The sequence below is a fragment of the Oncorhynchus nerka genome, linkage group LG4 (assembly GCF_034236695.1).
Source record: "Oncorhynchus nerka isolate Pitt River linkage group LG4, Oner_Uvic_2.0, whole genome shotgun sequence".
Taxonomy (NCBI): Eukaryota; Metazoa; Chordata; class Actinopteri; order Salmoniformes; family Salmonidae; genus Oncorhynchus; species Oncorhynchus nerka.
In genome coordinates, this window is record NC_088399.1 from 34,340,346 (window position 1) to 34,365,003 (window position 24,658).

Here is a 24,658-nt window from a genome sequence, read left to right on the forward strand (position 1 = left end):
AGTACACGCTGTTTATAACAGATTTCAGTTTTGGGAACAGTAAACTGTATTGATATAAGCTAACTATCAATGAACTGACAGGTAGCACAAAGCTAGTCAGCACAATGATTGACATTACATAGAATGGGGTGTTCTATATTTACACTTGCTTACTGTTAAGACCCAGAGTCTCTTTTTCAAGGGAGACCTGGCCAAGAAGGCAGCAACAATCAATACATTACAGAATTAAATCGTATAACAATACAACATGATCCAGCCTATAGCCTGTATCTCAATGTGTGTGAAACACTTGATAGTGTATGTGATGTAGAGGCCTACTTTCTTGGGGACCTGAATATTGACTGGTTTTCATCAAGCTGTCTGATCAAGAGAAGCTTCTCACTGTAACCAGGGGCCTGTTGCACAAAACTAGGATAAGGGATTAAGCCAGGATATCTTGGTGATCCTGGCTCAATTGATCCGTAATCCGGTTGCACTAAAGATGGATAGGGGGCAGGAGGATATGTTATGGTATAAATTACCATGGAGATTTATTCTGTGGAGCTAGCCTGCTCCAGACCAGGCTAAATTCCAGGATCTATTTAATCTCATCCCTAATGTCAGTCAGCAGTCACCACAAATGGAAACCAATAGTTATTTCACTGCTCACTATACATTGTTATCATATATAACTAGACCCACTGTTATTATTTAAACGTTTGTGATCATTAATTTCAATGATTTTGGATAAAAAAGGATTTTTAGATGATGTTGCTATCATTAGATAATTTACAGTTTCCCATAGACTATAAGGCTATATATAAAATGATAGAATATTAGGGCCACAGAGGGGAAAAAAACACAAGTCATAATATTGTAACCAGTTGTTTTAAAGGAGGACAGTTGTTAAAATGACAGATGTTGGGCATTTCGTGAAATTGTACTTCAGTATGGTTTCATAAACAAAGACATGCTGATGTGCCAGAATATTAAGTATCACATTGTCATAAGTATCAAAACAATATGTAGCTTTTCTGCAGAAAGAACCAGCCTCATAAATTTATGACTTTATCCTTTTTCTTCAGTGTGGCCCTAGTACGCTGTCATATAAACAAATACACATTCCATATGAATATAAAAACACAATGTGTAACATTATGTTCCTTTATTGAATAAGGACAAAACAAAGCAGGTAAACCATCAGCTCCTTTCGAAACTGAAGTCACAGTGACTCTACAAGATGGAAAGCACAGAATCCAAGCATATTATACAAAATGATACATACACATTCAAAGGTCTGTATATAACACACCCTGCATGTCTGCACACTAAAATAAATGCAGGACAAATCCATACACATCAACTGAACAGACAAATGAATGGATGCAGTAGCCTCCCTGCAGCCTTGTATTACACACAGTATACCGCACAAACATCATAAGAGGCCAAATTCGTCAAAAACGAACCCAAAAAAACCAAATTCCTCTGCCACCGCAGGACATATTTAACCAAAATTGAAAGCACACATACTAACTAAAATAATTCAACACATATTGGTCCCTCAGCAGCCGACCACTGTCGTCATCAGGGAAGATTGCCGGATTGTCCCAGTCCATGGCTGGTGGCACTCTGGGGGCCCTCTCCTTCCTCAGGCAGGCCACATTGTAGAGGACAGCACAAGCCACAGTAATATCACATGCCCTAACAGGGCTGACCCTTAATTTGTGAAGGCAGTGAAAGCGTGCCTTCAGGAGGCCAAAGGTCATTTCAACTCTGGCCCTGGTCCTGGCATGGGCATGGTTGTAGGCCTGCTGTGCTTCCTGGGGGTCTGTGAAAGGTGTCAGGAGAAAAGGCTGGCAGCCATACCCCTGTCTCCCAGCAACACACCAGAGAATTCACCTGTCAACACAAAATCTCATCATTACTACCTCATAAACACAGTGATATTCTTGACACAGCCATGATGGTTATAAATAGGGGTTGTGTGGCTTACCTTGTGATAGGCACTGATAGATTTCAGAGGCCCGAAAGATTCTGGAGTCATGGACTGAGCCAGGCCATTTTGCCACAACATTGCTGATCACACAGTCAGCATTGCAGACCATCTGAAATCATAAGATGAGGAATATTACACCAATCAATGCACATCACTGGCAATGCAGTGTGTTCGTCAATGGACAATATCAAAAAGTTATGTTCACCTGAACATTAATGCTGTGAAAGGATTTCCTATTCACAAAATCGGCCTCATGGGCACCTGAGGGGCTTTTATCCTTATGTGTGTGCAGTCCACTGCACCAATGACATTGGGGAAACCTGTCACACAAAGTAATGAGTATCCTACTATGTGTTAACAGTTGTCCTGTAATTTGTAGATCCTCTTACCTGCAATCCTATAGAACTCCTCTTTGATGTCACAGAGTCTTCTGTGGCCAGGGAAGGAGATGAAGACATCTGCTAATGCTTTGATAGCCAGACACACACTCCTTATTGTGCGGCAAATTGTGGCCTTGTTCAGCTGTTCTGCATCCCCACTGAGTACAGGAAGGCTCCACTAGCAAAAAAGCGCAAGGCCACACAAACCATTTGCTCCACACTCAGTGCATGGCTCCGTGCAGTGCGGTGCTTAATCCTGGGACCCAGTAGTCTGCATAGATACCTGATGCCATCTGCAGAAAACCTGTATCTTTCATATAGATGGTCATCAGGGAAGGCCAGTGGGTCCAACCGGTCCCTGAAGACCCTTTCTCGCCTGAAGGCTCTCCTCAGCACAAGTGCTTCTTCATCCACCACATCTCGCACGAATGGGCATGCCATTGTCAGAGCAGAAAGGAACACACAATTTTGGGCCTTCATATAGGCTAGTGGCCACACCTGGTGCTGGGGGGTGGGCAAAAGAGGGCGATGCCTTATAACGATGACTTGGTTGTACTGATTGCTGGGAAAATAAAAAAACCTTAGAAAGATGCCACCATCCTGTGTGCTCACAATAAGAGCTCATATGTCATGGCTCACTTGACTTTACGAGAATATACCTAATTTTTATTTTGAGCTGTGTCATCTTCTTGGAGCTGGGGGAGGAAAGAAAAATAATGATTAATACATTTGTGTTACAGTTAGCATACAGTGTACATTGAAGGCATATCTCACCTCCCTCAAGTTTTTTTATTTCAAGGTCCAGTTTCCTAATTGTCCTCTTTTTTATTTCGGACTCCAGTGCAAGATTTTCCATCTTTTTCTTCTTGTACTGAATGTCTATGTCTGCCAGTTCTATTTGGCGCCGGAGGTGGTTGCCATACAACTTTCTGATAGCTTGTGAGCTCTGTGAACACAATACAATTAGCGCAGCTGGAATTTGGCAGGATGTGGTGTCCTTTTATTAATACGCACTATGTTGCCAGGCTGGTTTTCCCACTGTATAGCATCTGGGTCCTGTAAAAGAAATTAGATTTTTGATTTTGATGAGGACTCCTCACCATTGTAGAGTAAATAGTACTTTCACAGTCTTAACATGATACCTCATGCCTTCTGGAATCCAGAGAGATGGTCTCCTCCTCATCATCGTCTCCATCATGTGCTGTTGCTGCTGCACTGGGGCCTTCACCCTATCACATTTAATCGGATTCATATTGAAGCTAGTAGACAAGACATGCCAGGCCTACAGTATGCCTTTGATGGAGTACTCACTGGATCAGCATCGTCTGGTGCTTGTGCTGGTGGCTCTAACAGGAACACAGTGCTGCCAGGCACTGCAAGGCAATAGGTAAACCAAAGTCAGACAGTCCAAATTGATTCAATATGAATGTGGTTGTAGCCCATGTAGAGATGGAAGGACATACCTTGAATGAAGCGGGTGGCATCTTGGGAGGAACCTATGCTCGTCTCTTTCCCCCCAGGGATCCCCTCTAAGACGGGCCTGCCTTTATTTAGCTCCAAGGCCATGTCCTCTGCTGGGGTAAGGTCAGCCTTTGGTGACCCACCACCCGTGCCTTGTCTGTGGGTATTCTTTTTCACTGCTAAAACAGTACAGACAATGTGTGAGCAGGCACCTTCTGGGTACAATATATGCTTGTGCTTTGTTAAATATTAGTCAGGGACCATACCATTCTGCAGAATGTTCTTGTATTTGATTTTGACCTGCTGCCATGTCCGTTTTGACCCGTTCATGTTTAATCTACACACACACACACACACACACACACACATTTAATGGAGTCACACTGCAAAAAAATTACTTGGTATTTTTGTCTTGTTTTCAGTAAAAATATCAAAAAATTTATCATAGCTTTATACAGTGTGATGGAGTTACTTTACACAATTTCACTCATATCTGCAGTGCATTTCAATTAAAAATTTAACCGTTTCATAATTACAGTACAACTGCATTTTTGGAGATGTGAATTAAATATTTGAATTGTAATTGTGATGTTTCAGCGGAGCGGTGAGTGTGTAATTGTGCACTATTTACGCATTCAGGCGGTCTGCAATACTTTGCCACGCTTTTTCTCTTTGCTTTATCACTGTGGCGGTGTTGCCTTTCTTCTTAATTATATCTTTTACCTCCTCGTATGCCTCCATGAGGATTTGTGCTTCCGACGGGGAAAAGTACGCGGCTCTAGTTGCCATGGTAAATCAGTTAATCTGTGATCTGTGGCGGGGTCTATTTGAGTGAGCCGTGAGCGCGCACCTATCCAGGATTGGTTTCACCTGGTTTAATGAATCCGTGTCTGCTCATCCTGGCTTGGTCTTTGTGCAACCAATTAAGCCTGGACGCACATGTTTTGGCTTCATTGAGCTCAGCTGAGTCATTTATCCCGGGTGTCTTAATTCTACTTTTGTGCAACAGGCCCCAGTACCTGTAATCTGGTTCAGGTTATAAAACAATCTACCAGGGTGTTTACAAACACTACAGGAACAAGATCATCCACATGTATTGATCACATTTTTGCTAATACTGTAGAACGTTGTTCTAAAGCTGTATCCGTAAGCATTGGATGCAGTGAACACAAAATAGTGGCTAAATCTAGGATAGCCAAAGCTCGAAAAGCTGGGCCTAAAATATTGTATAAGAGATCATACAAAATATTTTTGCTGTGACTCGTGGATTATGTTAAAAATATTTGCTGGTCTGATGTGATTAATAACAAACATCCAGATGCTGCACTTGATTAATTTATTAAATTGTTTCTTCCAATTATAGATAAACATGCACCTGTAAGAACTATTAAGGTTCCATGGATTGATGAGCAATTGAAAAATTGTATGGTTGAAAGATGGGGAAAAAGGAGTGGCTAATAAGTCTGTCTGCACATCTGATTGGCTGATTTACTGCAAATTGAGAAATTATGTGACCGAACTCAACAAAAAGTAGAAGAAACTGTATCATGAAGCCAAGATCAACATTTGAGTACTTTAAATTAAATTATGGGCAGAAAGAAAAATTCAACTCCATATTTCATCAAATTAAATGGTTTATTCATCACAAAACCATTTGATGTTGCCAATTATTTTAATGATTACTTCATTAGCAAAGTGGGCAAACTTTGGCAGGAAATGCCAACAATTACATGAAAATGTAGGATTTTGAATGTACTGTTATGCTATATCAGAGTGGGATTATTAAACTGAACAACAATCAAGACAACACCAGGTAATCATACATTTTATAACAAAAAACAATCAAAACCATAATTTTACACTACTTCACAAAAGTGTGAAGAGAATTCTCTTGAAAACATCCGGACAAGACTCTTAACTGTGTTTTTCTGAAACAGAACTGTCTGATGTCAATTTCGAGTTAGTCCGTGTGCTGAGAGAATTCCTTCAGAGCCCAACTCTTGGTGTCAATCTCCTGACGCAGTCTGGAATATTCCTCAGCTAGAGCCTCAAATTCCTTGCCAAATATCTCAAAGGACGACAGTTTGCACTCCACAGACTGCTTCTCTAACTGGGAGGCATTCAGCTCCGTTTCCAGCTTCTCCCTGCAATGAAGACACACAAGAACAAGGACTGAATGAGAGAGGCAGGTGTAACTACAATGAACAAAAATATAAAATGCAACAATTTCAAGATTTTACTGAGTTACAGTTCATACAAGGAAATCAGTCAATTGAAATAAATTCATTAGGCTCCAATCTATGGATTTCACATGGCTGAGAATACAGATATGGTCATAGATAGCTTTTTAAAAAGTGTGGGCGTGGATCAGAAAATCAGTCAGGATCTCATCACGGTATCTCTGTGCATTCAAATTGCCGTAGATCAAATGCAATTGCGTTCATTGTCCGTAGCTAATGCATGCCCATAACATGCCACCATGGGGCACTCTGTTCACAACACTGACATTAACAAACCGCTCACCCACACAACGCCATACACGCTGGCTGCCATCTGCCCAGTAGTTGAAACCAGGATTCATCCGTGAAGAGCACACTTGCATGCCAGTGGCCATCAAAGGTAAGCATCGGTTATGACGCCGAACTGAAGTCAGGTCAAGAGCCTGGTGAGGACGACGAGCATGCAGATGAGATTCCCCGAGACGGTTCTGACAGTTTGCGCAGAAATTCCTGGTTATGCAAACCCACAGTTTCATCAGCTGTCCAGGTGGATGGTCTCAGACGATCCCACAGGTGAAGAAGCCGGATGTGGAGGTCCTGGGCTGGCGTGGTTACATGTCTGCAGGTGTTAAGCTAGTTGGACATACTGCCAAATTATCTAAAACTATGTTGGAGGCAGCTTATGGTAGAGAAATGAACATTACATTCTCTGGCAACAGCTTTGGTGGACATTCCTGCATTCAGTATGCCAACTGCACGCTCTGTCAACTTGTGACACAAACATTTCGCTACACCTGCAATAACATCTGCTGAACACGTGTATGTGACCAATACATTTGATTTGATCTGTGGCATTGTGTTGTGTGACACAACTGCACATTTTAGAGTGGGCTTTCATTATCTCCAGCACAAGGTGCACCTGTGTAATGATCATGCTGTTTAATAAGCTTCTTGCTATGCCACACTTGTTAGGTGGATGGACTATCTTGGCAAAGGAGGAATGCTCACTAACAGGCTAACAAGCTTTTTGTGAGTATGGAACATTTCTGGGATCTTTTATTTCAACTCATTAAACATGGGACCAGCACTTTACATGTTGCGTTAAATGTTTTGCTAGAAAAGACAGAAGCTAACTCCTTGATCCTGCTTTGTAGTATACCCCTCTGGTGTTGAGATCCCCAAGAGTGGTTGATATGATAATGACGTATTGAGTTGCTGGGCAGTGGAAGCATTTGACTTACCTTATTTTTTTATGGGCAGATATTGTGTCTGCTGTGTAGGTATCTAGCTGAATTTCCAACATCTCAGCTCTGTTGTGAAGACAGATAGTTAAGGAAATGTAAAATATATATGGAAACTGAACATTACTGATCGACATGTATGAAAAACGAATTCCTAACACGGTGAATTGCATTTGAAGGATCCCAGTGTACAGTAGGCGTGTACACAGGGGAGACTATCGCACCTGATCTTTTGCATGATGATCTCACATTTGGCCTCAAAGTAATCAATCTTTTTCCTGTCCAGCTCTTTCTGGGCTTTCAGCCTGTGGTCCAGGATCAGAGACTGGAGAATCTGGATGCACCCTAACAGCTCCTGGAGAGAGAACACGTCGATTGTGAGTGAAGGTCATAACATGTGAGACTAATACATCTAACCGTGTGGTGAGCTTCTCTTACAGAGAGGTAGCAGTGAGTCTGCCTTTGCAGCAGGGAGGCACTCTCACGGCTCTTCTCCTTCAGACTCTCTGCTCTTTTCCTTTCTCTCTCCAGGAGACCAGACAAGCGAGACAGCTTCATGTTCTTCAGCCCTTCACTCTCATCCTCTGTCCAAGAAAGAAGAGGAGTGTTATGTTTCACAATTCACACAGGTGAGCTACTATGCCATAAAGCCAAAAACTGCCACATTGTGCCATAAAGCTAAATAAATACTGCCACATTTGCTAATGCCTGTCAATGTCCATTACATAATAAGACACTCACACACAGTCAGAAGTAAGATCCTATATATACAGTGGGCTTCAAAATTACTGTCACCCTTGACTGGCAATGCACAAACAATATTTAAAAAATAAACAATATAATTATAGAGAAACTCAAAATACCAACATGTGAGAAATACTTTATTAATGTTTCAATGGAACCCACCAAAATAATTGATTGATTTCATTAAAAATCAACGTCTTCAAAATTATGGTTTCACAATTAATGGCACCCTTAAAGATGATTGTAAATAACATCTACCAAAATTAAACCAGGAATTAAATTCCACTTATTTATGTTCATCTAAGTCTTAAGGAACTATATTGAGGCCTTACATTACTTCCCGTTTCACTAGGGTATAAAAAATGAGGTAACACACATGCAATATCCTTTTGTCATCCAACACCACGAAGAAAACAAAAGAACTGGCAGTTTAAAAGAGAATGATGGTCGTAGACCTTCATAAATCTGGTAATGGCAACAAGATCCACAAACCATGGAATATACCACTGAGCATTGTCAGGGCAATCATTTAAAAATTCTAAAGATATGGAACAGTTAAACCTCGCGGGTAGAGGACGCAAATGCATTTTGCCCCCAAGGATAGGGAGGATGCTGAGAAAAGCAACAAAATCCACAAGAATCACTGTGAAAGAATTGCAGGCCTTGGTGGCGTCTTGGGTTCACCAGGTTTCAAAAAGCACCATCAGACGCCACCTTCACAACCACAGGCTTGTTGGAAGGGTTGCCAGAAGAAAACCATTTCTGACCCCAAGACACAGACGCAAGCACTTGGAGTTTGCATCATTTAAATTATGACTGGGAGAAGGTGCTCTGGTCAGATGAGACCAAAATTGAATGTTTTGGTCAGATACATTATCGGAATGTTTGGGGTCGAAACAGAGATGCTTACAAGGAGGCACCACATACCCACAGTGAAATATGGTGGTTGGTCAGTGATGTTTTGGGGCTGTTTTAATTCCAGATGTCCAGGGGCAGTGGTTAAGATTGATGGCATAATGAATTCCACCAAGTATCATGCAATTTTGGCTGACAATCTGGTTGCCTCTGCCAGAAGGCTGGGACTTGGCCGTTTTGGGTCAAGACAATGACCCAAAACATACCTCAAGTTCTGTGACAAAATCAATGTTCTGCCATGGCCATCTCAGTCACCGGACCTCAATCCAATCAAAAACCTGTGGGCTGAGTTGAAGAGGGCAGTTGATAAGTGCAAACCCAAGAATGTGAAGGATCTTGAAAGGATCTGCATAGAGGAATGGTCAAAAATCCCTCCAAATATGTTCCTTAACCTTACAGGAAAAGACCTCATCTTGTTGTCCTTGTCAGAAGTGGTGGCACTAAGTACTAAATGAGGTGTGCAATAATTATGAAACCTTGATTTTGGTGAAATGTATTTTGTATTAAATAATTTGGGTTGGTTCCATTGACACATCAATCAAGTACAGTATTTCTCACATTGGTCATTTGAGTCTCTCTATATAATTATATTGTTTCTATTTTTTTAAGTATTGTTTGTGCATTGCCAGTCAGGGGTGCCAGTAATTTTGGAGCCCACTGTATATATAGGCTACATGTCTCCGTTTTGGTAAAAATCTGATGTCTCTTTACCCCATTCAGGCTGATAGTAGGAGAGGACGCTGAAACATTTCTTCTTCAGATGCTTTTCTAGTTCTCTAGGCAGTCGCTGTTTCATTTTCCATACATCCTGTTTAGAGAAACATGAATCGTTCTAAGAAAATAGTTCATAAAACATGTTTAGTTTGTGTGGGAATGAGAGCAGTTACCAGAGCTGTAGAGAAGCAGTGTGTGTGATAGTGTACCTAAATATGAAAAGCACTCACACATCTGAGATTACTTGTTGCAGGTGGATGGGAATTATTAAATAACACCTTGAAAGAAAATAAAAAAACCAATGCGCTTGCTAGTGCATCTAACATCCTCTGACTAGCTGTCTCGGCTCGAGCCATTAACTGTCCCTCTGACTTGGCCTCTGTTGGTTGACCTTTCATGATATATTGCTGTTTTTTTTCTTCTCTTGAACCGCTTTTAGATTCTATGAAAGCGCTACAGAAATGTAATCAATTATTATTAACAGAGTTGAAGTATCAGGCTCACGGACAAAGAGTACCTACCTGCTCTTGTGGCATCAGCTCGAGCACCTGTTGGGCACTCAGTCCTAGAACGGGGGGCTGGTCCTGGCTGGCGGTGGCACTCGGGTTCAGCTGCCTGACACACTGGGCCACCACCAGACACTGCTCCACAGTTTCATAGAACTACCAGGGGAAAACCAGAATTAAGTGTATTCTAAGATTATACAGTACTTTGAATGATCAATTTCAACTAAAGTAACATTTCGGGAAATCAAAGTCACACTGGGTGGTTAAACTTCAATAATGAACATCTTAGTTACAGTGCATTCGGAAAGTATTCAAACCCCTTGAGTTTTCCACATTGTTACATTACAGCCTTATTCTAAAATGGATTAAATTGTTTTGCCCCCTCAATCTACACACAATACCCCATATTGACACAGCAAAAACAGGTTTAGGCATGTTTGCAAATGTATTTACAATAAACTGATATATCACATTTACATAAGTATTCAGGCCCTTTACTCAGCGCTTTGTTGAAGAACCTTGAGCGGCGATAACAGCTTTAAGTCTTATTGGGTATGACGCTACAAGCTTAGCACACCTGTATTTGGGGAGTTTCTTCCATTCCTCTCTGCAGATCCTCTCAAGTTCGGTCAGGTTGGATGGGGAGTAGCGCTGCATAGCTATTTTCAGGTTTCTCAAGAGATGTTCGATCGGGTTCAAATCTGGGCTCTGGCTGGGACAGTCACGGACATTGAGACTTGTCCCGAAGACACTTCTGCGTTGTCTTGGCTGTGTGCTTAGAGTCGTTGTCCTGTTGGAAGGTGAACTTTCGCCCCAGTCTGAGGTTCTGAGTGCTCTGAAGCAGGTTTTCATCAATGACCTCTCTGTACTTTGCTCAGTACATATTTCCTTCGATCCTGACTCATTTCCCAGTCCCTGCCGCTGAAAAACATCCCCACAGCATGATGCTAGCACCTCCATAGGGATGGTGCCAGGTTTCCTCCAGATGTGACGCTTGGCATTCAGGCCAAAGAATTCAATCTTGGTTTCATCAGACCAGAGAATCTTGTTTCTCATGGTCTGAGAATCCTTCAGGTGCCTTTAAGGAAACTCCAAGTTGGCTGTGCCTTTTACCGAGGAGTGGTTTTGATCTGGCCATTCTACCGTAAATGCCTGATTGGCGGAGTGCTGCATAGATGGTCTTCCTTCTGGAAGATTCTCCCATCTCCACAGAGGAGCTCTACAACTCTGTCAGAGTGACCATCAGGTTCTTGATCACCTCCCTGACCAAGGCCCTTTGCCCCGATTGCTCAGTTTGGCCAAGCGGCCAGCTCTAGGAAGAGTCTTGGTGGTTCCAAACTTCTTCCATTTAAGAATGAAAGTTGTAGAAACATCTCAAGGATGATCAATGGACACATGATGACCTGAGCTCAATTTCGAGTCTATTCTAAAGGTATTTCTGAGACTGTGGCGAAGATAACCATTCCAACAGGACGACCCTAAGCACACAGCCAAGACAACGCAGGAGTGGTTTTGGGACAAGTCTCAATGTCATTGAGTGGCCCAGCCAGAGCCCGGACTTGAACCCAATTGAACATCTCTGGAGAAACCTGCAAAGCTCCACATCCAACCTGACAGAGCTTAAGAGGATCTGCAGAGAAACTCCCCAAATACAGTTGGGCCAAACTTGTTGCATCATACCCAAGAAGACTTGAGTCAAGGGTCTGAATACTTATGTAAATGTGATATTTCAGTTTTTTCTCTCTCCCCTAAACCTGTTTTTGCTTTGATATTATGGGGTATTGTGTGTAGATTGATGAAAACAACAACAATTTAAATCAATTTTAAAATAAGGTTGTAACACAACAAAATGTGGAAAAAGCCAAGGGGTCTGAATACTTTCCAGATGCACTGTATATAATTTTGCATTAATGGGTGTAAGCTAAAAGGATCATACTGCTACTGCTACAGTAAGTGTACTGTGTGCTGCTCTGCTAGACATGCAACAAGAATAGAGCAGACTAGAGTTCTGTATAGCTGAGTCAAATGGGCAAAGAGTATTGTTCTGTATTGTACCGTGTCGTCCTCTGGGGCCACAGTGGAGTGATGCTTTCGGACACAGTGCTCCTGGATCATCTCCTGCAGTAGCCTGTACATGCTCTCTGAGCACAGCCAGCTAAGCCTCTGTGTCTGCAGGTCCCTCTCAGCCTGGATTTAAACAACAATCTCAGCCATTTAAAGCCATTCCCACAACACACACCCTCACACAGAGTCGTCCCAAGTCCAAGACATTGTCTTAATATGGCAGCTCAAATGACAACACAGTGTAATAACAGTACAGTGTAATAACACAAGTCTAATTTCTCACAGTAATAGAAATAAAATTGTATTATTATGAGATGGGAGAATGTAATGCTCCTGGATGTACCAGCATGTTTAAATGTGAGCCTGAGCCAAGCATTTGTTTAAATATTATTATTATTATTTCTTCATTACTTTTACCCCTTTTTCTCAGTATTCAATTAGTAGGTAGTTAGTCTTGTCTCATCGCTGCAACTCCCGTATGGAATCGGGAGAGGCGAAGGTCGAGAGCCGTGCGTCCTCCGAAACACAACCCAACCAAGCCACACTGCTTCTTGACACAATGCCCACCTAACCCAGAAGCCAGCCGCACCAATGGGTCGGAGGAAACACTGTGGACCTGGCGACCGTGTCCGTGTGCACTGCGCCCGGCCCGCCACAGGACTCGCTAGTGCGCGATGGGACAAGGACATCCCCGCCGGCCAAACCCTCCCCTAACCCGGACGGCGCTGGGTCAATTGTGCCCCACCCCATGAGTCTCCCAGGCACGGCCGGCTGCGACAGAGCCAGGATTCAAACCCAGAATCTCTAGTGGCACAGGTAGCACTACGACAGTGTCTTAGACCACTGCACCACTCGGGAGGCCACTTGTTTAATTCTTACAATATGTCTTGATATACTAAGGTTTGGATCATTTGTTGATGATAAGTCGTGTGTGTGTCTGTGTAGTACCTTCTCCAGCTCTCTCTTCAGTGTGACAGTAAGGCCAGTGCGGTCCACATGCTGTGACAGCGTTGCCAGGAGCTTGCAGAATAGAGGATGCTGGGTCAGGTCTTCTTCTGTCAGCTGACACAGTGGAAATGAGGCAAGGACTGAAATACAAAGTTGTTACAGGAGAAAACATGCATAATGATTATGGTTTGATGTATGCTACCTCCAGGATGACACTACCATACTTCTCAAATTACCAAAACAAAAAGTATAGACTCGACAGCTAAAAAGTAGGCGATATACACTATTGTGTGTTAATCCAGTTACTAACAATGACGAGAACATCAGAAATAAGCTAAAACATAGCTATGACACTTTCACTTGTCTTTATTGCAGGCTGATTGCAAGATGGAAAACCTTGTTGATGCAAGTCGTCTGCTTTTCCCAGTGATGGAACACTCGCAGAATCATCATACGTGGACATCATCATTTGACCAAAGACCCCTCCTCACCTGACATACAAAGACGCTCCTGGATAAACGTAAGACGCTAATAAAAAGACTATATGATACCGGTCTACCGTTATCAAAAGCACACAAACTAGCCTAGCAAGCTAGCTAGCAGTCTTTTGTTGACAACGTTAGCTAGACGTCATCTGGTTCGTTGCAATAAAGCAGAAGATAGCTAATGTTAATCAGATTGTAACGGTTGTTTACACAGGGTGTAGCAGAACATATTGACAAAACAAAATAAAATCGTTTGCGACCAAACTTGGATGCAAATAACAATTGACTGAGCTGAGCTAGCAACTTCCTTCTCCAGCTCCCGCGCTTCTGTCCAAAGAGTAATCTGATTGGTTAATGCCACAAGGCATTCAGGGTAAAACAGGAAGGCAAATCATAACAGCAGCCCACAGTTCTGATAATACTTCAGTGCAGCCGACCCACCTCTGGTTACGTTCATATACACCTCAGGGGTTACATTTTTATCAGATATTATCTTTTTTTTTGTGAACAGATACAGAAACATGGCCTAGTTAAATAAAGGTTCTACATTAATATCCCCACGGTGTACAATGATCTCACACCTGATGTAACAATAACTTTCCAGGAATTATATAACCATTCTCACAAGAACATACATCTACATCTACTTCAGAGTATGTCTCATGTTATGCATAAACCATTGCAACATATTAGGGGTTAGGGGCTATGAGTAAAGCCTTGCTATTGTGGCAATTCCTTTCCACACACTTGCAATTAAGCTGATGTAACTAATGTACAATTTACCTGATGTAACAACTAACTTTGATTACCTTAGGTTTACTCCTTTATACCTTCTATGGCTTACTGACTTTTTTTTACACAGCTACAGTAAGATCATGTAGCTTTTGTTCAGAATGGTTAGTCACCACTTCTATTGTAATAACATGGTAATTATCATGTATTACCACTGCTTTACCATCATGTTTTACAATTCACAGCGTGGAACTAGTTTCAGTTCACTACTTCCCCTACATATATACTATTAGGCTTGGGCCTACTGTATTGTAGTAGACACTAGATTATAGTGGTCCTGAAATTGGAAAATGCCCCCCAAAAAAGACATTTCAATGCACCAACTACATTTCAATGTACGACACCGGCATTCACATAATTGGGGTTAGACACATTGACAGGTAGCCTATCAGCATCGTACAGTAGAGCAAGAATCATTACGTTTACTTGACCAAACGTGTGCAAATCAGCAGAGGCCAGCATGCCTGGTGCTGCCAATGAACGCCTTCCAACGAACTGCTGTCTGACCAATGGGAAGCCTCCACGATGGGTAAGAAGTGACAGTTTATAAACAGAGAGCACCTTTCATTTAAACACAATGTTAAACTAGACATATTTAAAGAACGTAATCTGTAAAGCAAATACTTTCAATTGAGATAATCCCCAAAATAAGACGCCATCGAGTTTCTTTGTAAAGGTATGTAAAATTAAACTTTTTCGCTAAGAATGAAGACTTAAAAATGACATGTCCGGGGGGGTATTTCACTTGACCGTACAGCTAAACATGGAGTGTTATTTTAAAAAAATGTTTTAAAAGTACTTCACCTGTTCAATATGCTTTTGTCTGCTGTCAACTAGTGTGTTTGAAAATGGTTAACCATCTAACGTTAGTTGTGCACGCCGTGTCTCAAATTGATCATGCAGCTGTCTAACGTTAACCACTAGTTAGCTTGACCTAACTTGACCTTTTTGGTAAATCGAGTTTGTATTTGAGCTTTTTTTTTGCGTTCTCATTCATTTGGGCTCCTCTCCCCTGTAACTATTCCCCACGTCGTTGCTGTAAGTGAGAATGTGTTCAGTCAATTTACCTGGTAAAATAAGAAATTACCGGCATTCTTGGGCTCCACGCATATATGTGCTGCCCTGTGAGTCTTCGTGGCTCATTTGACACACTTCAGCATGCACGGTCGTGACTACACTAGAGTGCCAAATGGCCTCATTCCGTTAGCTGTATAAGACTGACAGGCCTACACCGTGTACTGAGTAATACTAATTGTCTTGACTATTTTAATTCCCAGAACTTCAAAGAGTTGCGTGAACAAGCAGAATAGAGATGAGGCTTCTGTGTGTATTTCTGCTGGTCACCGGCAGCGTGTTTGCCGATGATGACGAAAAGAGGGAAAGCGTTGGGACCGTGATTGGAATCGACTTGGGGACCACCTATTCCTGGTAAGAATTAATTTAGTAATGAAGGGCAAATTAATCTTTACTCTCATATGCTCAATCATTTGGTTAAATGACTATCATTTCTTGAAGTGAGGTGGTTGATCCATGCTTATTTCTCATCCATACTTCTCCTTTTCCAGTGTTGGTGTGTTCAAGAATGGCCGTGTTGAGATCATTGCAAACGACCAGGGAAACCGCATCACCCCATCGTATGTGGCCTTCACCGCTGAGGGGGAGCGTCTGATCGGTGACGCAGCCAAGAACCAGCTCACCTCCAACCCCGAGAACACAGTCTTTGACGCAAAGAGACTGATTGGCCGCGCCTGGACCGATTCCGCTGTGCAGCATGACATCAAGTACTTCCCCTTCAAGGTGAGCGTAACAAACACACTCCTGCCCAATAGCCTGAACACTGTAACTATGCAAATTACTACTTATTCAGCGTATAACTATGCTGAAGTAGTGCAGATTGATTTTAGAGTAGATGCTTAACTGTAGCTACTTTAATCCAATAGGTTATCGAGAAGAAGAGCAAGCCCCATATTCAGGTGGACATTGGTGGTGGTCAGCTGAAGACCTTTGCTCCAGAGGAGATCTCTGCCATGGTTCTCACCAAGATGAAGGAAACTGCTGAGGCTTACCTGGGAAAGAAGGTCACACATGCTGTGGTCACTGTACCCGCCTACTTCAATGATGCCCAGCGTCAGGCCACAAAGGATGCTGGACTCATCGCTGGCCTAAAAGTCATGAGGATCATCAACGAGCCGTAAGTGTGTCTTCACAATGCCGGAACTGAAATAACATTACACGGACTAGTCCAATATTTCTTTAAATTACTCAATATTTGCCAAGACCATGCTAACATCTGTTCTCCTCTCTATTCCAGAACCGCAGCAGCTATTGCCTATGGCCTGGACAAGAAGGACGGTGAGAAGAACATCCTGGTGTTCGACTTGGGCGGTGGTACCTTTGACGTGTCTCTCCTGACCATCGACAACGGTGTGTTTGAGGTGGTGGCCACCAATGGCGACACCCACCTGGGAGGAGAGGACTTTGACCAGCGTGTCATGGAGCACTTCATCAAGCTGTACAAGAAGAAGACCGGCAAGGATGTGCGCAAGGATAACCGTGCTGTGCAGAAGCTGCGTCGTGAGGTGGAGAAGGCCAAGAGAGGCCTGTCTGCCCAGCACCAGGCCCGCATTGAGATCGAGTCCTTCTTCGATGGAGAGGACTTCTCAGAGATCCTGACCCGTGCTAAGTTTGAGGAGCTCAACATGGTGAGTTGGTCCTCTTAGTGACATCACGTACAACAGTCAAGACACTGCTGGCCCACTGACATTGGAATATCTAACTCAAATGATCACATTCATGTTCCACTTAATTGAACCTCATTAATTTGCCATTTTTGTCTTTCAGGACCTGTTCCGTTCCACCATGAAGCCTGTGCAGAAGGTGATGGAGGACTCTGACCTGAAGAAGACCGACATTGACGAGATTGTCCTGGTGGGCGGCTCCACTCGTATCCCCAAGGTCCAGCAGCTGGTGAAGGAGTTTTTCAATGGCAAGGAGCCCTCCAGGGGCATCAACCCTGACGAGGCTGTGGCCTACGGCTCTGCCGTGCAGGCTGGAGTGCTGTCTGGAGAGGACACAAGTGGGTCTTGGTCAATGTGCTTGCACCATGCACTTCATACATTATGCTCAGTTTAGGCAGAGGTATCTTCACATTTCATTCTTTGTTTTTACATAAGGAAATGTAGGCTAGATGTTTCATGTCCAATTATGTATATCATAGCAGCTACATTTTCTATCACAACTAATGGTTTGCTGTCCATCAGGTGACATTGTTCTTCTGGATGTGTGCCCCCTGACCCTGGGTATTGAGACTGTGGGAGGAGTCATGACCAAGCTGATCCCCAGAAACACTGTGGTGCCAACCAAGAAGTCCCAGATCTTCTCCACTGCCTCTGACAACCAGCCCACCGTCACAATCAAAGTTTACGAGGGTAAGTGCCTTTGATTCATCACTGCCCCTTGAAGCGACCTTCACTAATGATGAGCGTGGCAATTTTACACAACTTTGGCTCGGTTTCTAATTTTCTACTTCCCTCTTCCTCCAGGTGAACGTCCCCTGACCAAAGACAACCACCTGCTGGGTACCTTCGACCTGACTGGTATCCCCCCCGCACCCCGGGGTGTTCCCCAGATCGAGGTCACCTTCGAGATTGACGTCAATGGCATCTTGCGCGTCACAGCCGAGGACAAGGGAACGGGCAACAAGAACAAGATCACCATCACCAACGACCAGAATCGTCTGACGCCTGAGGACATTGAGCGGATGGTCAACGATGCAGAGCGCTTTGCCGATGAGGACAAGAAGTTGAAGGAGCGCATTGATGCCCGCAATGAGCTTGAAAGCTACGCCTACTCGCTCAAGAATCAGATCGGTGACAAGGAGAAGCTGGGAGGCAAGCTCTCTCCCGAGGACAAGGAAGCCATAGAGAAAGCAGTAGAGGAGAAGATAGAGTGGATGGAGTCTCACCAAGATGCTGAGTTGGAGGACTTCCAGGCCAAGAAGAAGGAGCTGGAAGAGGTTGCGCAGCCCATCATCAGCAAGCTTTACGGAAGTGCAGGCGGTCCCCCTACTGAGGGAGAGGCAGAGGGAGATCAGGATCAAAAGGACGAGTTGTAAGGCTGTCTTGAGGGTCTCCACAGCCTACATGAGCAACTCTCTGCTTTCTGTTCTATTGCCCCTCGCCTCTCTGGTAGTGGCACAGATGTACATATTGGACTTAAATGGTGAGAGGAAATGCAACCATGATGAATCTGCTGGAAAGACTTCTGAAATATTGTTTAGAAGTGAGATGTTCACTTCGCTGTGTGGCGGAGGTATAATCAGCCTGGATTCGAGGCTCGCTGCTGTTCTCAGGCAGTTTGACAATGGGTTCTCCAGGGGAAGGGGTTGGGCGGTTCTGGGTGACAGGGTAACTGACATGTTTCCAAGCAATGTTAACAAGTTATTTATTGAATCTGGTCGTTGTAGAAAATCCTTTCTACTGTTAAGACAGTGAAATAATAAATGTTTGATACAAATGTCTTTGCTTTGCATCAATTTACACATGACCACAAACTTGTAACCCTGAAGGTAGCCTAGATATTGGGCCAGCAATCAAAAGGTCGCTAGTTCGACTACCTGTGAGAAGACAGCCCCTGCGCAAGGCAGTTACCTCTAATTGCTCCAGGGTTGTGATGATAATGGCAGGTCCTGGCTGTGACCCTTCTGAGGGTGAGTGGGTTGGGATATGCAAAAGACATATTTCCAATTCGCACTTGTGTGGTTATACATACCTGTACATGTGTGAAATGGGACAAATAAGCACCCACCACATTTGTAACTGTCCATAAGTAACATTGGCTGTGTGCAGCAGGTCTGTCCATCACCTCTGACCACAGAACATCAGTTAATTTCCAGATTGATTATTGAATTGCCACTTGTGGACACCCGGCAGGTGCTTGCTTTTTATAACTTCTACCTTAGCAACGCAACATGGCGATCTTGAGTTGCGGGGCTTCACACGCCTGGACATTTTGCATAGCTACTTGCAGCTATGCACGTAGGGTATAAACTAAGCTTTACTCCTAGTGTTGAACCAACATGTCATTGGCTGTGCAGCTTGTGCATAGGGTTGGCTGTTTTAAAGAGGTACTGCCTTTGAAAAGCATTGAATCCCTATGAAAACTGCCTAAGGCACGAGTCAGTTATTCTAGTGTCAAAATTGACTAGTGTAAATAGGAATTTGTCAGGCTTGTCAAATGGTGTTTGGGATATTAAGTGTGAGGTTGAGTTTTGATTTGAAGCTGTCCATTTGCCCACTAACATTGGGTGAACGCGCTCTATTCAATTGGCAGGGAGACAGACCTGCCTGACTGTTTACACGAGACACGTCACGCATTTTATTAGAGAAATAGTGCACCAAACCCCTTTGGCTGCGCAACTAAAACATCCTCTGCACAAACTGCAAAAATTAATTACAGATTTCAGAAAGTGAAATAAGCGTTTGTGTCATGGCGACAAAGCTCATTAAGCATATGCGGAATTGACCATGAAACACACCAGACGTTTCCAATGCAACAGAAAAACACGTGCCGTTCAGTGGCTCTAGAAAAATGTGGGGAATGTTTGTTTTTTTTTTTTTTTTCAAAGTCCATGTTGAAAGAAGCACTACGTTAAGCACAATTATTGGCCATTCGATACTTACACTATTTCTACATGCACACAGCATTTTCTAGAGCAGTATCTATGTCATGTTAGGAGTTACAACAGTCACTGTGTATGACCCCCTGAGTGTCCATCCCTCCAAACACAAAGGGAAGCTGTAGTGTCCCTGATGCTGGGGAGGTCTGGGCCCTCTCCACTGCTGCCCTCAGGCCTCACTCTCCAGGGCAGTACACGCATGGAGTGGTCCAGTCTGTTGGGTGTCCGGTCCCCTTCAAACCTCAGCAGGGTCCAGTGTCTCTTGTCTGCACAGGATGGGAAGGGTTGAACAAAGTGCTCAAGGTGCATCAGTATTACAAAACAGTAAAGGTTTAAATAATGTATTATCTCCATATAGGATATGCATCAATGTATTATTACCTCAGAGTATAACCACATTAATTACACAATCTAAAGTAGATATTGTTAGCCTCACCACACTGAAATCTGGATATTGCGTTGCTGTCCCCTTCTGAGGTCATCTCTCCAAAGATGTAGATGTTTATTCGCAGGGCTACAGCTGAGTGGGCAGCCACCCTTGGGAGGATATCTCCATTACCTTGGACCTTCTCCCACATCATACTGCCTAGAGGAAGTATAGCAACCAAAAGCAGTAGTTAACAGGACCAGCTGTAGAATTATACATTTCAACAGAGGACACAATATAATACAACTACAGCAGGACTAAGTTCTTCATGTGTATGTATGACTGTTGGATACTTTCTGGTATCCAAAGAGTACATGTCGCTGTGGAGCTTCTCTCTTGCCATAACTTCATGGATATAGAGTTTGGAACCCACTGCTGCCACCAAGTGGCCATGTCTAGGAGGAGCATGTCAGCCCTGTGTCTGGCTGAGAGCAGGGGCAGGAAACTACAAACAGAGACGGAGGAAAACACGACATATCTCCTCCTACAGCCATGTTCAGTAGGTACTTTCTGAAAGATTAAAATATGGGAGGCCCACCAGCTGGTTGACTCTGTACTACTGAGCCATTGATACACATTTGGACTGGTTCTTCTGTGACTACTGTGTGAATGTGTTGTATTGGCAGAATTATAAATGTATGTCCAACCTGTGTCGAAGACGTGAGGCTTGGGGTCCGAGATACAGCTGAAGTCGGAAGTTTACATACACCTTAGCCAAATACATTTAACCTCAGTTTTTCAAAATTCCTGACATTTAATCATAGTAAAAATTCCCTGGCTTAGGTCAGTTGGGGTCACCACTATTTTAAGAATGTGAAATGTCAGAATAATAGTATAGAGTGATTTATTTCAGCTTTTATTTCATCACATTCCCAGTGGATCAGAAGTTTACATAAACTCAATTAGTATTTGCTAGCATTGCCTTTAAATTGTTTAACTTGGGTCAAACGTTTCGGGTAGCCTTCCACAAGTTTACCACAATAAGTTGGGTGAATTTTGTCCCATTCCTCCTGACAGAGCTGGTGTAACTGAGTCAGGTTTGTAGGCCTCCTTGCTCGCACACGCTTTTTCAGTTCTGCCCACAAATGTTCTATATGATGGAGGTCAGGGCTTTGTGATGGCCACTCCAATACCTTGACTTTGTTGTACTTAAGCCATTTTGCTTGGAAAATTCCAGAAAATGATGTCATGGCTTTGGAAGCTTCTGATAGGCTAAATGACATAATTTCAGTCAAACGGAGGTGTACATGTGGATGCATTTCAAGGCCTACCTTCAAACTCAGTGCCTCTTTGCTTGACATCATGGGAAAATCAAAAGAAATCAGCCAAGACCTCAGAAATTAATTGTAGACCTCCACAAGTCTGGTTCATCCTTGGGAGTAATTTCCAAATGTCTGAAGGTACCACGTTCATCTGTACAAACAATAGTACACAAGTATAAACACCATGGGACCACGCAGCCGTCATACCGCTCAGGAAGGAGACGCGTTCTGTGTCCTAGAGATGAACGTACTTTGGTGCGAAAAGTGCATATCAATCCCAGAACAACAGCAAAGGACCTTGTGAAGATGCTGGAGGAAACACGTACAAAAGTATTTATATCCACAGTAAAACTAGTCCTATATCAACATAACCTGAAAGGCTGCTCAGCAAGGAAGAAGCCACTGCTCCAAAGCCGCCATAAAAAAGCCAGACTACGGTTTGCAACTGCACATGTGGACAAAGATTGTACTTTTTGGAGAAATGCTCTCTGGTCTGATGAAACAAAAATAGAACTGTTTGGCCATAAGGACCATTGTTATGTTAGGAGGGAAGGGGGAGGCTTGCAAGCCGAAGAACACCATCCCAACCGTGAAGCATGGGGGTGGCAGCATCATGTTGTGGGGGTGCTTTGCTGCAGGACGGACTGGTGCACTTCACAAAATAGATGACATCATGAGGTAGGAAAATTATGTGGATATATTGAAGCAACAATGACCCCAAGCTTACTGCCAAAATGGCTTAAGAACAACAAAGTCAAGGTATTGGAGTGGCCATCACAAAGCCCTGACCTCAATCCTATAGAACATTTGTGGGCAGAACTGAAAAAGCGTGTGCGAGCAAGGAGGCCTACAAACCTGACTCAGTTACACCAGCTCTGTCAGGAGGAATGGGACAAAATTCACCCAACTTATTGTGGTAAGCTTGTGGAAGGCTACCCGAAACGTTTGACCCAAGTTAAACAATTTAAAGGCAATGCTACCAAGTACTAATTGAGTGTATGTAAACTTCTGACCCACTGCGGATGTGATGAAATAAAAGCTGAAATAAATAATTTTCTCTACTATTATTCTGACATTTCACATTCTTAAAATAAAGTGGTGATCCCAACTGACCTAAGACAGGTAATTTTTACTAGAATTAAATGTCAGGAATTGTGAAAAACTGAGGTTAAATGTATTTGGCTAAGGTGTATGTAAATGTCCAACTTCAACTGTACATAGGGCAGCAGCCTTTAAGGTGCAGAGTTGAGTAAGTTTAGGGCAGGGCACTGATTGGAGGCCAGCTAGAAATGGCTATTTAACAGTCATATAGCCTTGAGATAGAAGCTGTTTTTCAGTCTGTCGGTCCTATCTTTGATGCATCTGTACTGACCTCACCTTCTCGATGATAGCGGGGTGAACAGGCCATGGCTTGTGTGGTTGTTCTTTTTGGCCTTCCTGTGACATCGGGTGCTGTAGGTGTCCTGGAGGGCAGGCAGTGTGCCCACGGTGATGCGTTAGGCAGACCGCACCCATCTCTGTAGAGCCCTGAGGGTGGTGCACTTGCCGTACCAGGTGATGATACAGCCTAACAGGATGCTCTCAATGGTGCATCTGTTCAAGTTTGTGAGGGTCTTAGGGGCCAAGGCAAATTTCTTCAACCTTCTGAGGTCGAAGAGGCGCTGTTGCACCTTCTTCATCACACTGTCTGTGTGGGTGGACCATGTCAGATTGTCAGTGATGTGTATGCCGAGGAACTTGGAAGCTTTTCACTTTCTCCACTGCGGTCCCGTCGATGTGTATGGGGGTGTGTTCCCTCTGCTGTCTTCACTATCAGCTCCTTTGTTTTGTTGAGGGAGAGATTATTTTCCTGGCACCACTCCCCCAGGGCCCTAGGTATTCTTATTTTCCAGAAGGGATAGGGCAGTGTGATGGCGATTGCATCATCTGTGGATCTATTAGGGCGGTATTCAAGTTGAAGTGGGTCTAGGTTGTCAGGTAAGGTGGAGGTGATATGATCCTTTTAACTAGCCTCTCATAACACTTCATGACGACAGAAGTGAGTGCTACGAGGCGATAGTCATTTAGTTTTACTTTTGCTTTCTTGGTATATATTTTATGTCCTAGTCTGTTATACTGGCAGTAGATACATATTGACCACAGTTCTTCTTGTGCTTTGTGCTCTGGATCCTGCACAGGAAGGAATTCCATTTTTCTGTGGAAGGCACCAGTTCAGATGATCAGTTCATGCATAAACCAGACCATTGTGTGCCCTAACATTTTTGGGGAAGCAAGTGCTGCTGTGAGATAAGGATATAGCTATGTAGTCTCGCGACACCATCCCAAACATAATAAAACATATTTTCCATAAAATAATTTTTATTTTTCATTCGTTTATATTTGGAAGGCAAACAAAACTCAAAAGCAATCACTTTTGCATTTGAAAACACAGAATCCTTCGTATTACTCCACGTGCTTCTATGTTACTTTGTTTTGAGCCGGCTTCACAGTGGGCTTTGAACGGGGCACCTGGCTCATGCCTGGGAGGCAGCCCGGTTCCAAAACTGATGCAATTAACTTTTACCCAGTGCAAAACACTCCGACACAGGCGCCCGGGCGAGATTAATCAAACCTCCTCATTGATAGAGGACTCATCTTTGTATCTGTGCCATTATAGAGTCTGACAGCATGGGCATCTCCATTTTAAAGCAGTCAATGTTCTTCTTCTTCATTGGCTGATTGCTCCCAACTCATAGGAATACCGCCCAGTTGACTACTTTAAAATGATGGAAGCCCTCAAGGGCAATGTCCATGTTAAAACGGGTTATATCCATGATGATATGTGTGGTTGTTGGTTTAGCTTTCTCTA

The 24,658-nt window shown here is 43.3% G+C and overlaps 3 protein-coding genes across 5 annotated transcripts; 1 reads left to right on the top strand and 2 right to left on the bottom strand.

Moving 5' to 3' along the window:
• Positions 1-851: 851 nt before the first annotated feature.
• On the bottom strand, positions 852-5,336 carry LOC135571394 (uncharacterized). The gene is made up of 10 exons (XM_065017482.1): positions 4,083-5,336; positions 3,819-3,995; positions 3,667-3,728; positions 3,498-3,584; positions 3,370-3,411; positions 3,130-3,301; positions 3,015-3,050; positions 2,365-2,917; positions 1,973-2,084; positions 852-1,878 (listed from the first exon to the last, which is right to left on the bottom strand). The coding sequence occupies exons 1-7, from the start codon at positions 4,183-4,185 to the stop codon at positions 3,037-3,039; spliced, it is 657 nt and encodes a 218-aa protein (XP_064873554.1). The 5' UTR covers positions 4,186-5,336; the 3' UTR covers positions 852-1,878; positions 1,973-2,084; positions 2,365-2,917; positions 3,015-3,036.
• A 96-nt stretch (positions 5,337-5,432) lies between these two features.
• On the bottom strand, positions 5,433-13,993 carry haus4 (HAUS augmin-like complex, subunit 4). 3 transcript variants are annotated; one of them, XR_010463768.1, is made up of 10 exons: positions 13,564-13,993; positions 13,168-13,307; positions 12,211-12,342; positions 10,171-10,311; positions 9,647-9,743; positions 7,715-7,860; positions 7,501-7,631; positions 7,277-7,345; positions 6,340-6,637; positions 5,817-5,960 (listed from the first exon to the last, which is right to left on the bottom strand). XR_010463768.1 is itself a non-coding variant. In XM_029652183.2 (9 exons), the coding sequence occupies exons 1-9, from the start codon at positions 13,663-13,665 to the stop codon at positions 5,777-5,779; spliced, it is 1,047 nt and encodes a 348-aa protein (XP_029508043.1). In that variant the 5' UTR covers positions 13,666-13,991; the 3' UTR covers positions 5,433-5,776. The 3 variants fall into 3 exon arrangements, 2 of the variants coding, with proteins under 2 accessions (XP_029508043.1, XP_029508038.1); XM_029652183.2 differs by lacking the exon at positions 6,340-6,637 and having other exon boundaries at positions 5,433-5,960; positions 13,659-13,991; XM_029652178.2 differs by lacking the exon at positions 6,340-6,637 and having other exon boundaries at positions 5,433-5,960; positions 13,564-13,991.
• A 969-nt stretch (positions 13,994-14,962) lies between these two features.
• LOC115122895 (endoplasmic reticulum chaperone BiP-like) lies at positions 14,963-18,963 on the top strand. The gene is made up of 8 exons (XM_029652164.2): positions 14,963-15,120; positions 15,722-15,872; positions 16,010-16,241; positions 16,385-16,635; positions 16,756-17,146; positions 17,286-17,520; positions 17,705-17,872; positions 17,987-18,963. The coding sequence occupies exons 2-8, from the start codon at positions 15,757-15,759 to the stop codon at positions 18,556-18,558; spliced, it is 1,965 nt and encodes a 654-aa protein (XP_029508024.1). The 5' UTR covers positions 14,963-15,120; positions 15,722-15,756; the 3' UTR covers positions 18,559-18,963.
• The last annotated feature ends 5,695 nt before the right edge of the window (positions 18,964-24,658 follow it).

Coding starts and splice junctions, on each gene's coding strand:
- LOC135571394 (XM_065017482.1), bottom strand. CDS start 4,185: ATGTGTGTGTGTGTGTGTGTGTGTGTGTGTAGATTAAACATGAACGGG. Junction 3,996..4,082: donor CAAGAACATTCTGCAGAATG/GTATGGTCCCTG, acceptor GTACTGTTTTAG/CAGTGAAAAAGAATACCCAC. Junction 3,412..3,497: donor TGGATTCCAGAAGGCATGAG/GTATCATGTTAA, acceptor TTTCTTTTACAG/GACCCAGATGCTATACAGTG.
- haus4 (XM_029652178.2), bottom strand. CDS start 13,636: ATGATGATGTCCACGTATGATGATTCTGCGAGTGTTCCATCACTGGGA. Junction 9,744..10,170: donor AGCTGATGCCACAAGAGCAG/GTAGGTACTCTT, acceptor TTCTCTAAACAG/GATGTATGGAAAATGAAACA. Junction 7,861..9,646: donor CTACTATCAGCCTGAATGGG/GTAAAGAGACAT, acceptor TTTCTTGGACAG/AGGATGAGAGTGAAGGGCTG.
- LOC115122895 (XM_029652164.2), top strand. CDS start 15,757: ATGAGGCTTCTGTGTGTATTTCTGCTGGTCACCGGCAGCGTGTTTGCC. Junction 16,636..16,755: donor ATGAGGATCATCAACGAGCC/GTAAGTGTGTCT, acceptor TCTCTATTCCAG/AACCGCAGCAGCTATTGCCT. Junction 17,873..17,986: donor CACAATCAAAGTTTACGAGG/GTAAGTGCCTTT, acceptor CTCTTCCTCCAG/GTGAACGTCCCCTGACCAAA.